Source organism: Salmo salar, chromosome 13, assembly GCF_965601325.2.
Source record: "Salmo salar chromosome 13, fSalSal1, whole genome shotgun sequence".
Taxonomy (NCBI): domain Eukaryota; kingdom Metazoa; phylum Chordata; class Actinopteri; order Salmoniformes; family Salmonidae; genus Salmo; species Salmo salar.
The window spans coordinates 40,423,517-40,437,176 of record NC_138303.1 but is presented as its reverse complement, the minus strand read 5'-3'; the positions used below and the strand labels follow the sequence as shown (position 1 = coordinate 40,437,176).

Here is a 13,660-nt window from a genome sequence, read left to right as displayed (position 1 = left end):
TGACACATACTCACACAGACACACACAAACACACCATGGGAGATAGACAGAGAGATGGAAAGAGCTTTTTCACACAGCAGGTTTACGTCCATGTTGGGTAGATTCACTGAGCACTCCAGAAGAGCACTGGGCTTTATTCATTCATTGCTGGTGTTGTCAACTTGTGACCCCTTTCACTACCCATTAACTGGCAGCTGTAAATATTCATGTACATATCCTGTGATGTTTGTTTGTGACTCCTCAGGTTTTCCGACACCTGTTTCCTGGACCATGACTCCCAGGCCACGTGCGACGCCTGCACGCCTGGCTACACCGGCCGTCGCTGTGAAAAGTAAGGAAGTGACATTTTCCACTTTTACCTCTGCACTGTCTTTAAAGAAATGCTAGCTTTACTGTATATGGAATAGTTCTAAAAGATGTTGATGAAAGTGTTTGTTTTTTTCCCCGTAGGTGTGCATCTGGGTACCAGGGTAACCCACTGCAGCCCAATGGCAAATGTTTTACAACCCGTGAGTGTTTCTTGTTTTTTTGGGGGGGGATGGAATGTACATTTTTAGGCTTGAATGTGTTAGGAAAGTTATTCACCTGGACGGTTTTACCCAGAGACATTTGTACATATAAATTATGACTCTGCTTTCTAGTGCATGCCATGCTTTATGTCCTACTTTACCTTTAAGGGCCTTGGTCTTGACCCAGTGTAATTATTAACATCAATCATACCTGCTGAGAAGGTGTGGTCATTGGCCTGGTATGTCGAGTGATTGTGAAGGGGTTAGAGTTGGTGGAGCACCCCCAGGTGTTGATCCATCTCCACTCCCTCTCTCTCTCTCCCTCCCTCCTTCAGCAAACTCAAAGTGTGATATTCGAGGAACAGTGAATTCCAACAGCAGACCATGCGCCTGCAAGGTAACATACTACGTTACTGTACTTCCTTTTCATGGCCATAGTTTGAATTGGGGCTTTATATTAGATGTAGGAGTTTGGATATGCTGTAATAGAAGATTACACTCTCACCAACACTTGAACACCATTGTCTGTTCATAGAGACAGTCATAAACTTGAGCCCGTTTGGCTTTGCTGCCGTTGTACAATCATCTTTTATGATTACAGACAGTGAATGATGAGCCGGTTGGACAGCCAGGGTTACATGGCAGATGTGCATGGCTGATGTTTTCTGTGTGTTGCAGTCCAACGTGGTGGGGTCGCAGTGTGACGAGTGTAAGAGCGGCTCCTTCCACCTGATGGAGGACAACCCAGAGGGCTGTCTGCAGTGCTTCTGTATGGGCGTCACCAAGCAGTGTGCCAGTTCCACCTGGAGCCGAGACCAGGTCAGTAGCCTTGGCCTTACTACCACTCACACACACAACTTTCTATAGGGCATGTTAGTTAGTGGACGGGGGGCACATTTAGGGATTTGAAAATAAAAAGGAATGTACACGCACTGGCCTTAGCTTACCTGGGCATGGGAGTAACCATACTATACTGACTCCTAACAGTCAGCCAACAGACAAACCATTTTCTACTGCAAGCCGGGAGTTTCCAGCTCTGGTCCTGGAGATATACTGGGTGTGAAGGACCAGCGCACTTTGAAATAATCAGCTAATCATGGTGTTTGACGATTTGCTGAATCAAGGGTGTTAGTACTGTGAGTTGAAGAAGCATGCTCTACAGCTCATGGGAGAAGTAGTCCAGACACTTTAGGGGTCAGGAAATACAAGGAATGTACAAGCACATCCCAAACCACAGCAGTGCATTGAGCCTGTCTTAATGTACCCGCGCACTTTTATCTTGTACTTTGAGGAGAGGTGTTATGGGTCCAAAGTGTGTTTGTGTGTTTGCGTCCCCCAGGTCCGTGGCGGTGTGAATGGTCAGCTCTTCTCCCTCTCCAACGGAGCCAATACCAGAACCATCACGGACGGCATCGCTCAGAGAGGCTCCTCGGAGGTGGTGTACCGCTCCTTCTCTGACATCCCCAACGACGTCTACTACTGGGTCCTACCAGACAGCTTCAGAGGAGACAAGGTGAGAGAGGGGAGAGAGTGGTGACAAGGGGAGAGAGTGGCGACAAGGGGAGACGGGGGAGAGAGGGAAGAGAAGGAAGACGGGGAGGGGGGAGAGGGAAGACGGGGAGATGAGAGACAAGGGGAGAGAGTGGAGATAAGGAGAGAGGGGGAGAGTGGAGATGAGGGGAGAGAGAGTGGAGATAAGGGGAGACGGGGGAGAGAGGGAAGAGGAGGAAGACGGGGAGGGGTGAGAGGGAAGACAGGGAGATGAGAGACAAGGGGAGAGAGTGGAGACAAGGAGAGAGGGGGAGAGAGGGAAGAGAAGGAAGACAGGGGGAGGGGTGAGAGGGAAGACAGGGAGATGAGAGACAAGGGGAGAGATGAGTGGTTGGAGGCTTTGACTTTTTTTTTACACTTGCATGTATTTCTCCTCTTACCCTGAGAGTAGACTATAGGGACAGGAGAAACTGTCATCCACGTTTATTTTTACTGAGTAGTCTTCCCTCTGGAAGCAAGGTGTGATTTAAATGTGGTCATGCTAGATGTCACCGTCCACATGCTCTCTCAACATGTGGAAACTATAGAGGCTTTACGTACCTAAACGAAGAGAAGCTCTCTACTTCTGGTTGGAGTTCATGGTCATGTCATCATGTGACCCGTGACCTGGCTATCCTTAGAGTCTCATGGAGTGAAATACCTTTCCACCGTCCAGTGGAGTTAAAGAGAATGGTTGTTCTAGAATCTTGAACGTCTCTTTCTGACATGTTGTTGCCAGGTGACAGCCTACGGCGGGGAGCTGCGCTACACCGTGCGCTACGAGCCCCGGCAACGCTCCCTGGTGATTGACAGACAGCCAGACGTGGTTCTCCAAGGCAACGGCATCTTCCTGGAACACTTCTCCCAGATTAAGCCCCTCTCCCCCGCCACTGTCACGGTCACCTTCAGAGAGGTGGGACACCGTGTGTGTGTGTGTGTGTGTGTGTGTGTGTGTGTGTGTGTGTGTGTGTGTGTGTGTGTGTGTGTGTGTGTGTGTGTGTGTGTGTGTGTGTGTGTGTGTGTGTGTGTGTGTGTGCACTCAGGTGCTCGAGTGTTTGTTTTTTGACTGATTCTAAACCGTTTGTAATGTTAACATCAACATGCAATACCATGTTGTCTTCGTTGATGATCTTGTTTAAATTACCTAATTAGATTACCATTAATTGCCATTACCTAACTTTGGCTATAATCCCAACTCCAGTCCTGAGTTTACCATGGCAGTGTTGCACTGAGCGTCGTTTCTCTCTCCCTGTGTTTCGTCCCTACCAGTCTGCATGGAGGCGTGCTGATGGACAGCCCTGTACACGGGAACACCTCCTCATGGCCTTGGCTGATACTACAGTCTTCATGATCAGAGCCACCTACGCTGACAACATGGTTGAGACCAGGTAAAACCGAACCAGGTGCCCTGTAGAGATTCACTCCGAATGATTCCACATGATGAGGATTCTAAAGAGTCATTTAGGAAACAGCTCTCTGTAGGCACTACTGTAAACATCCATGTGGCTGATGTTGTTATGCTTGTTGTTGTTGTTGTTGCCTCACCTGTGTTGTTGTCTGTTGTTCAGTCTCTCAGACATCCGGATGGACATTGCAGTGCCACATTCCACAGGCAACGAACGGGCCCTGGAAGTGGAGGAGTGTGCCTGTCCCCAGGGCTACAACGGTCCATCATGTCAGGTACAGCACACACATACCACAAAAATCTATGTACTGTACATCCCGATCTTATAGTTCCTCCTCTGTTACCTCTTCTAGTTGTAAAGTTCCAGTGTGCTCACTTTGTTCCATGGTACTGTAGACGTCTTGGAAAGAAACACAGAGTGGGATTCTTAGAGCATGCTGTAATGGAACGACAAGACAGTCTACTGTGCTGCATGCGTTGTTTTCCCATGTCTTTCCATCTGTTTCTATACAGGAGTGTGACGTGGGCTACACCCGTACAGGCTCTGGGCTCTACCTGGGTACCTGTGAGAGGTGCCACTGTAACGGCCACGCCAGCGGCTGTGACCTGGAGACAGGCGCGTGCTTGGTAAGTCGCTCCACCCTCCTGTTGTAATGTATGCCAGTAGTACAGTACTACAGCTGCACTTGGCTTTGAAGTCTGCTATGGAATGCGCTAATGGTTTCTTGGCGAATCTCAACATGTGGAAACAGGTTCAGGACACACAGGGGCTCATAATAGGATTTCACTGTTCCATGGATGGATCCAGCCACTCTCTCTCTTCCCTCTCATGTGTCTCCCTTTTTTAGCAATGCCTTCACAACACTGCCGGCCCAAGGTGTGAGCGCTGTTTGCCAGGTTTCTATGGCAACCCTATGACGGACGGACCTCAGGCTTGTCAGTCCTGCCCCTGCCCTGGCACTTCCCCCAGCAACCAGTGAGTTCACTCCTCCTCATGTACTCTACCGCAGCGATTCTCAACTCGTTGGTCGCGACCTAAATTTGGGTCGCGGTAGCATTTGAATGGGTCGAGTGTCTCTGAGTATTTATTTCAAAGAAAAAATACTCCAGTCTGAACTTAAACTAAATTGCTTAAACCAGCTTGAAAGTGGTAGAAACTCATTAAATAATGTAATCTCTGTACAATTGTTCTTCAATCACAGTATAAAGAGATATTGGCAGCTCTATTCAGAGAATTTGGCTTATTTTGTGGTCACAAACTATTGACCTTGTAAATTATTATTATTCATCAAGAATCTGCTTGATGAATTGCTGCAATTACTTGTAATATAGTATTGAAAATAGTTTTCGGGCCTCTAGAGTGGCGCAGCGGTCTACGGCAGCGCATCGCAGTGCTACAGGCGTCACTTCAGACTTGGGTTCGATCCCGGGCTGTATCACAACCGGCCGTGATCGGGAGTCCCATAGGGCGACGCATAATTGTCCCAGCATCGCCCGGGTTAGGGGAGGGTGTGGCTGGGGGGGAACTTACTTGGCTCATCGCTCTCTAGCGACTCCTTGTGGCGGGCAGGCGCCTAAAATGTAAAATGTAAATGTAAAGACTGACCTCGGTTGTCAGTTGAACGGTGTTTCTTCCGACACGTTGGTGCGGCTGGCTTCCGGGTTAAGCAGCCGGGTGTTAAGAAGCGCGGTTTGGCGGGTAATGTTTCGGGGGACGCATGACTCGACCTTCACTTCCCAAGCCCGTTGGGGAGTTGCAGCGATGAGACAAGATCGAAATTGGGGAGAAAAAGGCGGTAAAATACCAAAAAATACAACAACCAAAAAAGGCAATGTTAATATTGGGTCGTGACTGAGACAACCTGGTTTAATTTGGGTCCCAAGGCAAAACCAGTTGAGAACCAATGCTCTACAGTAGTGGTTCCCAAACTGTGGGGCGCGAGGGGTCGGAATGGAAGGATTAGGTTTTTTAGCCCATAGATATTGTTGTAATTTTTTGGTCAGTCAAATATCACATGAACACACATTAGACATGGCAGAATGTATAGAATTGCAAGAAAATGTGCTTTAAAACTGCAACATTTTCTTTGGACCCAATGACAAAATGTGTAGAATTGTAGGAAATAAGCTTTAAACATGCAGAATTCTCTCCACCAACAAGACGGGTGTGAGCAGTTTATGTCATGAACACTGCTTGTGCCAATAGAAAAAGGATGTGGTGCGTGCACACGTAGGGGCGGGGCGCGGGATGTTCCCCAATGCTGGAAGGGGGGCCCTGAAGGGTTGTATACTGGTTTACAAGACTGATAAAAGTATTTTCCTTTCCTGCAGGTATTCTCTGTCTTGCTACAAGGATGCGGACGGTCAGCCTACATGTGATAACTGCCCCCCTGGCTTCACCGGCCGGCGCTGCGAAAGGTAAGACTCGCTCCATCTCCACCTAACACTTCCAGCCTTACGGTCAGCTGTTTACTGGTCAGTGGTCTGGGGATGCTGGGCTGGCCAAAGCACGGAAAGCAGAGGTGACTAGTCTGGCACCCACTTGTTTCCTTTATAAAACGGGTATAGTAGCATGTCTGTCCGATTGCATCCCTCTTTCAACCAGTCTTTCCAACCAGTCATGATTGATATGTGAGTGTTAGTGGAGTGGAATGTGAGAAGCAAATCTCAAACCAACGCCACCCATTCCAGTTAGTAAAGGTTTCTCTGGGTTGGGTTTGGTCTCCGCAGTAGCAGTGCTCTTTATGCTATTTGAGAGGTCAATATCTGTGTTGTATTAGTGCGCTTGGCAAACGGACATTGTGTTTATCAATGGGCATTTTTGTTTTAAAAATGTGTATGGTGTTCCATGGGATTGCACGTGTAATAATGAGTTGTGTTATTACTTTTCTTGTCGTAAAAGCCAGTAAGTGGTGAAACCAAGTCTTTCGTGTTTGGACTTGTAGTTGTGTCCTGAGGAAACCTTATGTCACGTGGTTTTTGCTTTCTCTCCTTTGCCTTAGCTTGAGTGCTTTGCTAGAACTTTTTCAGAGTCTCCTGCTCTAGCTGCTTGTTAAAAGGTTTAGAAGCTGTGGGCTAATGCTGCCAGTGTTTATGCCTGGGCCATGTTGACATTATTCTCTCTACAAGGCATACATCTAATTTCTAATGTCATGTCTGTTTGACGAATCTTTGCTACTCGATGTGCAAAGATGACGATGAGGTGACTGGGTAAACAAACATTTGGTATGTTTTGATAAGTTGACCCTGCCCTATGTCTGATTTTAATGTTTTGATCATTAAGAAAACAAGACAGTTGTGTGGACCCGTACCTGCAAGAGGACTATGAGGGTTTCCTCCCGCCGGGGTGTGGTGAGGCAGTATTCAACTTTAGCCTGAGGAAACATGTGGTGCCAGAGGGCAGTGGAGACGAGGAGGAGAGGGAGGAGGATTATGATGAGGAGGGCACACCCTACAGCCCACAGCCAAACGAGGAGAAGGAGGAGGAGAGAGACTACAGTCCACAGCCAGACGAGGAGAAGGAGGAGGAGATAGACTTCAGCCCACAGCCAGACGAGGAGGAGGAGAGAGACTACAGCCCACAGCCAGACGAGGAGAAGGAGGAGGAGATAGACTTCAGTCCACAGCCAGACGAAGAGAAGGAAAAGGAGATAGACTACAGCCCACAGCCAGACGAGGAGGATTATAAGGAGGACATAGACTATAGCCCACAGCCAGATGAGGAGGAGGAGGACACTGAATACAGCCAACAGCCAGATGAGGAAAAAGAGGAGGACTCCGATTATAGCCAAAGACCATACACCCCCACATGGAGCCTACTGTCCACTACCAGCCACCGTACCCAACCCACTCACCCTACCATCCCTACTCGCCCTACCACTCGCCCACCCGCTCCCACTCGCCCAGCCACTCACCCTACGACTCCTACTCACACAACCACCCCCATAGCTGACATGGTCCGAGTCCACCTGAATAGGACTGCACCCAGGGTTCCTTCGCTGAACACGCCCAGCCCTGAGGTTAGAGACCACAGCTTCCAGTTCCTAATGAGGCTCCACATGAACCGCTTCAACCAGCGACTCAGCATGTTGGAGAGCAACACCCTGGACATCAAGGAGGGCATCCAGGCCATGAGGGGCCAGCAGAGCAAGCTCAGCACCCAGCTGGAGACGCTGCAGTCACAGTCTGCCCTGGAGAAGAAGGAGAGGGTGGGCGAACTTGAGAGTAGCTACACAGACATGGAAACTCGTCTGAGAAGGCTGGAGGGTCGTCTGGAGATTGTGATAGATGGGTTTACTGCCCTGGCTCAGGAGATGAACAAGGTGAAGCGCGTCAGACACAGAGCACGGTCTGCTAAGGAGGCGATGGCTCTGCCACCAGTCTCCACAGCCTTGGTGCCAAGGGTTACCACAACTCGACACTCCTTCAGGACTTCTCAATTAACAACCGTGACAACACTGAGATCCACTGTCGGGACTCAATCCACAACCACCAGGTCACAAACTAGAGCCACAGTCCCCAAAAGCTTACCCACGCCCCGTCTACCTACTAAGAAAACCACAATGGCCCGTAAGTCCACCACCAAAACAGTCAAACAAACTACAAAACCTAAACCATTAACTAGATCCACCAAAAGTAATGTCAATTCAAAGTCCAGCCCAAGACAAAATACTACCCTAAGTAAACCCAGGACTAGCTCTAGACCACGTAGTACAACAAAGCCTGAAACAAAGACTACGATGGCCAAGAAGCTTCATGTGACAGCTAATAAGCGCTCAACACAGACAAGTCAATCAAAACCAAGGGAAGCTGAAGAAGACCTGGCTAACACTAAATATCAGCTGGCACCACCATCCCATAAACATAAGCTTCCAACACAGGTGTCCAAGTCACGTAATGAAGCTGCTAAAAAGGAAAAGGATGCTTCTCATGCTAGGAGCAATGATAAAAAAGACAGTGCCTTTAGATCAGTTGCAGCTCATTCAAAGGTTCAACCCAATGTTAAAATCAAAGAAACAGTTGTCAAGAAACCATCCGACTCAAACAATGGTAACTCGAGACCTAATTTGGAAACCACTGCTCCAGACTCATACCAGTTGGCCCCACCGTCCCACAAAGTTCAGGAAGTGTCAAAAGCTAAAACAAGCTACTCCAAGAAACTTCTCACCAACACGTTGGCACCCACCAAAACGACCTCTTCTTCAAAGCGTTCCAGGTTAACAACGAAGAGTAAAGTCAAAACTACTAGTTCCAAGAGACGCCCACAGAAGAAGAAAGCCCAGCCCCAGTCCAATGTTCTGGACCTGCTCAAACTAATTCAAAGGAATGATCAAAAATCATCCCAAAAGAACAAGAAACAGAAGCAAGATGGTTCTTTTCACATTATTCTAGGAAGGCTGGCCATTCCAATCAAAATTATCCCTGATTATTAGTTACATTTATTACATTTATATATATTTTTAAACTTGAACAAATTTCAACATGTATCTAAAAGAACCTGTTTGTGGTCTTGATAAGTCAAATTAATGTTTTTGATAAAGGACTGTGTGAGTTGAGAGTAACTTTGTCATGTAGAGGCAACATTGTTATTGTGTTTAATGCTGCATCATGAAATAATATACAGTTACCATATTCAAAGTTGTGTATTTACAGGAGTTGTTTGGTGCTATTTTCCTTGAGCCCAGTGGGTCAGACTACCTCAAGACGTACACATACAGTATTTAGAGACTATTACATTTAAACTTTCACAGCAGACTTTATAAATAACCCCTATTATACGGACAAATTGTACATGGAAAATTGGTTTAGCACAATCATGCAAGTACAGTGCATTCGGAAAGTATTCAGACCCCTTGACTTTTTCCACATTTTGTTACGTTACAGCCTTATTCTAAAATGGATTACATTTTTTTCCCTCATAAATCTACACACAATACCCCATAATGACAAAGCAAAAACAGGTTTTACAAAACTGAAATATCACATTTACATAAGTATTCAGACCCTTTACTCAGTACTTTGTTGAAGCACCTTTTGCCGCAATTACAGCCTTGAGTCTTCTTGGGTATGACGCTACAAGCTTGGCACACCTGTATTTGGGGAGTTTCTCCCATTCTCTGCAGATTCTCTCAAGCTCTGTCAGGTTGGATTGGGAGCGTCGCTGTACAGCTATTTTCAGGTCTCTCCAGAGATGTTCGATCAGCTTCAAGTCCGGCCTCTGGCTAGGCCACTCAAGGACATTCAGAGACATGTCCCGAAGCCACTCCTGCATTTTTTTGGCTGTGTGCTTAGGGTCGTTGTCCTGTTGGAAGGTAAACATTTGCCCCAGTCTGAGGTCCTGAGCGCTCTGGAGAAGGCTTTCATCAAGGATCTCTCTGTAATTTGCTCCGTTCATCTTTCCCTCGATGGTGACTGGTCTCCCAGTCCCTGCTGCTGAAAAACATCCCCACAGCATGATGCTGCCACCATGCTTCCCCGTAGGGATGGTATTGGCCAGGTGATAAGCGGTGCCTGGTTTCCTCCAGACGTGACACTTGGTATTCAGGCCGAATAGTTCAATCTTGGTTTCATCAGACCAAATAATCTTGTTTCCCATGGTCTGAGAGTCCTTTAGGTGCCTTTTGGTAAACTCCAAGCGGGCTGTCATGTGCCTTTTACTAAGGAGTGGCTTCCGTCTGGCCACTCTACCCTAAAGGCCTGATTGGTGGAGTGCTGCAGAGATGGTTGTCCTTATGGAAGGTTCTCCCATCTCCACAGAGGAACTCTGGAGCTCTGTCAGAGTGACCAACGGGTCCTTGGTCACCTCGCTGACCAAGGTCCTTCTCCCCCGATTGCTCAGTTTGGCCGGGCAGCCAGCTCTAGGAAGAGGCTTGGTGGTTCCAATCTTCTTTCATTTAAGAATGATGGAGGCCTCTGTGTTCTTGGGGACCTTCAATGCTGCAGAAATGTTTTGGTACCTTTCCCCAGATCTGTGCCTCGATACAGTCCTGTCTCAGAGCTCTATGGACAATTCCTTTGACCTCATGGCTTGGTTTTTACTCTGACATTCACTGTCAACTGTGGGACCTTATATAGACAGGTGTGTGCCTTTCCAAATCATGTCCAATCAATTGAATGTACTACAGGTGAACTCCAATCAAGTTGTAGAAACATCTGAAGGATGATCAATCGAAACAGGATGCACCTGAGCTCAATTTCGAGTCCCATAGCAAAGGGTCTGAATACTTATGCAAATAAGGTGTTTCTATTTAAAAAAATTTAAACATTTGCTAAAATTTCTAAAAACCTGTTTCCACTTCATCATTATGGGGTATTGTGTGTAGGTTTATAAGGACAAAAAGCTATGTAATCTATTTTAGAATAAGGCCTTAACGTATCAAAATGTGAAAAAGTGAAGGGGTCTGAATACTTTCCAAATGCACTGTATATGTATACTAGTCGAGGCTGGTGGGAGCAGCTATAAGAGGATGGGCTCAGTGTAATGGCTGGAATGGAATAAATGGAACGGTATCAAACACATCACACAAACAGTATGGAAACCACATGTTTCCATACAATGAGCCCGTCCTCCTATAGCTCCTCCCACCAGCCTCCGCTGATGTATACTATACAGTACTGCCAGTTAAGTATTTGAAGTGAGTTTACCCAAGCTTTCCGCCGTCCCTATGTTCAGGTGTAAATCTATGTTTTAATTCAATCTGCTATTAATATTGGATGCCTATCGATATGATTGTGTATGTAAATGTAATCTGTGATTGTGGTGTTTTATGTATTTATAGCATTCATTCTGCCCTTGCTGCCTTGTGATTGCACTTAAAATTATTTATTTTTTTGCTTACTGTGCATAACCCGAATAGCAACATGAAACATGTAAAATGTCAACCCATTTCTTTACCTCAATAATATCCCAGATTTGGCTTCATCATGCATTGGTCAGATAGTTTCCAAAAAAACGTTTTAGCTTCTTACTGTAAAGTTAGACTGGACAGGTTTTTCCAAAGTCCCATTGAAGCTGTGTGCGTTTGTTGGCTGTTCAACCGTGGAGCTTCCAGTGACAAGGTAAGAACTGGAGCAGCTAGGTTAGCTCTCCCCTAGGGTGGCCTGGCCTATTGGGCTCTTTAGCTGGACAGAGCTTTGGTGGATGGACATAGTGCCTCAGCTTGCTTCTTCTTAGCTTCTCAGGGTTATATCATGTGATATGATGCCTCTTTCTGCACTTAGACTTCAATTTTCCTGTTCATTCTCTCTGCTCTGCTGTCTTTATCAAGGTTTACTTTGGTGACACATTATTTTAAAATGGAAAATGAACTTTAATGCAACCTTCCTCAGTTCATCTTCTAGCAACCTATGACAAGAGAGATTGTTTCAACATTTGACCCATGGTGAGAGTTGTAGCATTGGCTGTGCTTTGTCTATCTCCAACATTGGCAATACATACATATCTTTTAGCCTCTTGTTGCATCTGGGAAACTCAAGTCAGTGGATTTTCAAGTGGTGTATCAAAGCTGTATGTGTCACTATGTGATTGTGAGCAGTGTTTAAAAATAAACCCCTCATAATGCAGGGGACCTGGGGAATGCCTGGTGCATGGACAATGGAAATCCACAATGAATAAATTGTTGCTGTTGGCTAATAATCTGACAGCTCTGTTGTGTAGCGTGTATGCTCATGTATAGTATTTTACAAGCAGTGTATTTTCATGTGTCTACTCTGGGCCAAGAGTGTGCTGCGAGGACAAGCCTCATCACGTATCTATCTCTTCACACAGCTCGCCCAGTTTCCTGCCCCCATTGTTCCTTCCCTGTGTGTATCCTCCTTGACTGGAAATGTCTGTTTTAAAGTGTAAATGTTGGCTGTTCTCCATTTCAGATGTGCTGCTAGGTATACAGGCAACCCCCAGCTTGGACAAAAGTGTATTGTTGGCAACAATGATCTCAATGGTAGGTATAGACTATTCAATTAAATATAACTCTATCCCCTCAGGGGCAGTGTTAACCATGCTAACAGAGTGCAGCGGTGTACATTATAGTATTTGGTGGAATGAAGGCACACAGAGTGAAAACCTCAGCTATGGCATGTTTACAGGTAACTGCTACAACTGTGACCAGAGAGGAAGTGAAGGATGCAATGGAAATGGTGTGTGTCGCTGCAAGGTAAGCAAACCAAAGCTTCTGTATGTTTTTCATAAAACCGCCAGCCGCATTGACATCCTCCTATATCCTTATCCACTTGTTATCGCTCTAGGTTTGTCCCATATAAATATCATTACTTGAATGGCATTCCCATGTTCTATTTCTGTGGTAGGTTCACCTCTCACACTATATTGTTGTGTTCCAGATGAACGTTGAGGGCCCTGCTTGCTCCAACTGTAAGCAGGGAACCTTCCACCTCAGCACAGACAACAAAGATGGCTGCCTGTCCTGCTTCTGCATGGGAGTCACTCAGCAGTGCTCCAGCTCCTCCCACTACAGAGACCAGGTACCTAGGAAACGACTTCCTGAAAATAATATATGAATAAATATATGAAGAGAGTAGCCTGGCGCTGGTCTCATATTTGTTTGAGTTTGACGTGACAATGACCAATTAAGGAATAGGCAAGTCAACACACAAACATATACTTACAGCTTTGCTGAAAGCACTGCAATTGCCAATAAAGTTCTACTGAACTGAATAAACGGTTTTCCTGTCTCTCTGAGTGTGATTGGGTGATCATCCCTTCATGTGTGTCCTGCAGGTGTCATCCGTCTTTGCCCCAGGCAACTTCCAGGGCTTTGCTTTGGTCAACCGTCAGCTCACCAACCGTATCTCCACCGGTTTCACCGTGGAGTTGTCCACTGACGGCACCCAGCTCTCCTACAGCAACTTTGACTACCTGGGCCAGGAGCCCCACTATTGGCAGCTGCCCGGGGCTTTCCAAGGGGATAAGGTGAGTCCCAGATGAGGATCTGTCCACTGTGGCCATCAGAGACGATACAAACGCTGTCCCAATGTCTACTCCCACTCTCTCGCTATATGGTGCAAAGTGGCTTCTTCTCATTCTGAATCCTCTAGCATTCCTGCTCCTAACAGCGCTTAAATGCTCTCTCAATTTCTGCCTGAATGTCTGTGCTGGTCTTTGTTGTGAAAGGGTTTGCTAAATTAGTTATCGTAGAAAACACTAAGTTTGAGGGCCAATCTCATAGTGGGGAATTGTGGAGACATAGTTTGGTTGTATGCT

The 13,660-nt window shown here is 46.5% G+C and overlaps 1 protein-coding gene across 19 annotated transcripts in view; it reads left to right on the top strand.

Moving 5' to 3' along the window:
* The window catches only part of LOC106567148 (basement membrane-specific heparan sulfate proteoglycan core protein), a 162,648-nt gene that overhangs the window by 86,457 nt on the left and 62,531 nt on the right, over positions 1-13,660 (top strand). For all 19 annotated transcript variants that reach the window (XM_082960077.1, XM_082960085.1, XM_082960082.1 and 16 more), the window contains 15 exons: positions 245-331; positions 451-509; positions 845-906; positions 1,188-1,328; positions 1,849-2,022; positions 2,779-2,952; positions 3,309-3,427; positions 3,608-3,719; positions 3,958-4,071; positions 4,293-4,420; positions 5,776-5,862; positions 12,313-12,383; positions 12,529-12,596; positions 12,781-12,921; positions 13,178-13,369. In XM_082960077.1, coding sequence (XP_082816203.1) covers positions 245-331; positions 451-509; positions 845-906; positions 1,188-1,328; positions 1,849-2,022; positions 2,779-2,952; positions 3,309-3,427; positions 3,608-3,719; positions 3,958-4,071; positions 4,293-4,420; positions 5,776-5,862; positions 12,313-12,383; positions 12,529-12,596; positions 12,781-12,921; positions 13,178-13,369 — 1,729 coding nt within the window. The remainder of the gene's footprint in view (positions 1-244; positions 332-450; positions 510-844; positions 907-1,187; positions 1,329-1,848; positions 2,023-2,778; positions 2,953-3,308; positions 3,428-3,607; positions 3,720-3,957; positions 4,072-4,292; positions 4,421-5,775; positions 5,863-12,312; positions 12,384-12,528; positions 12,597-12,780; positions 12,922-13,177; positions 13,370-13,660) is intronic.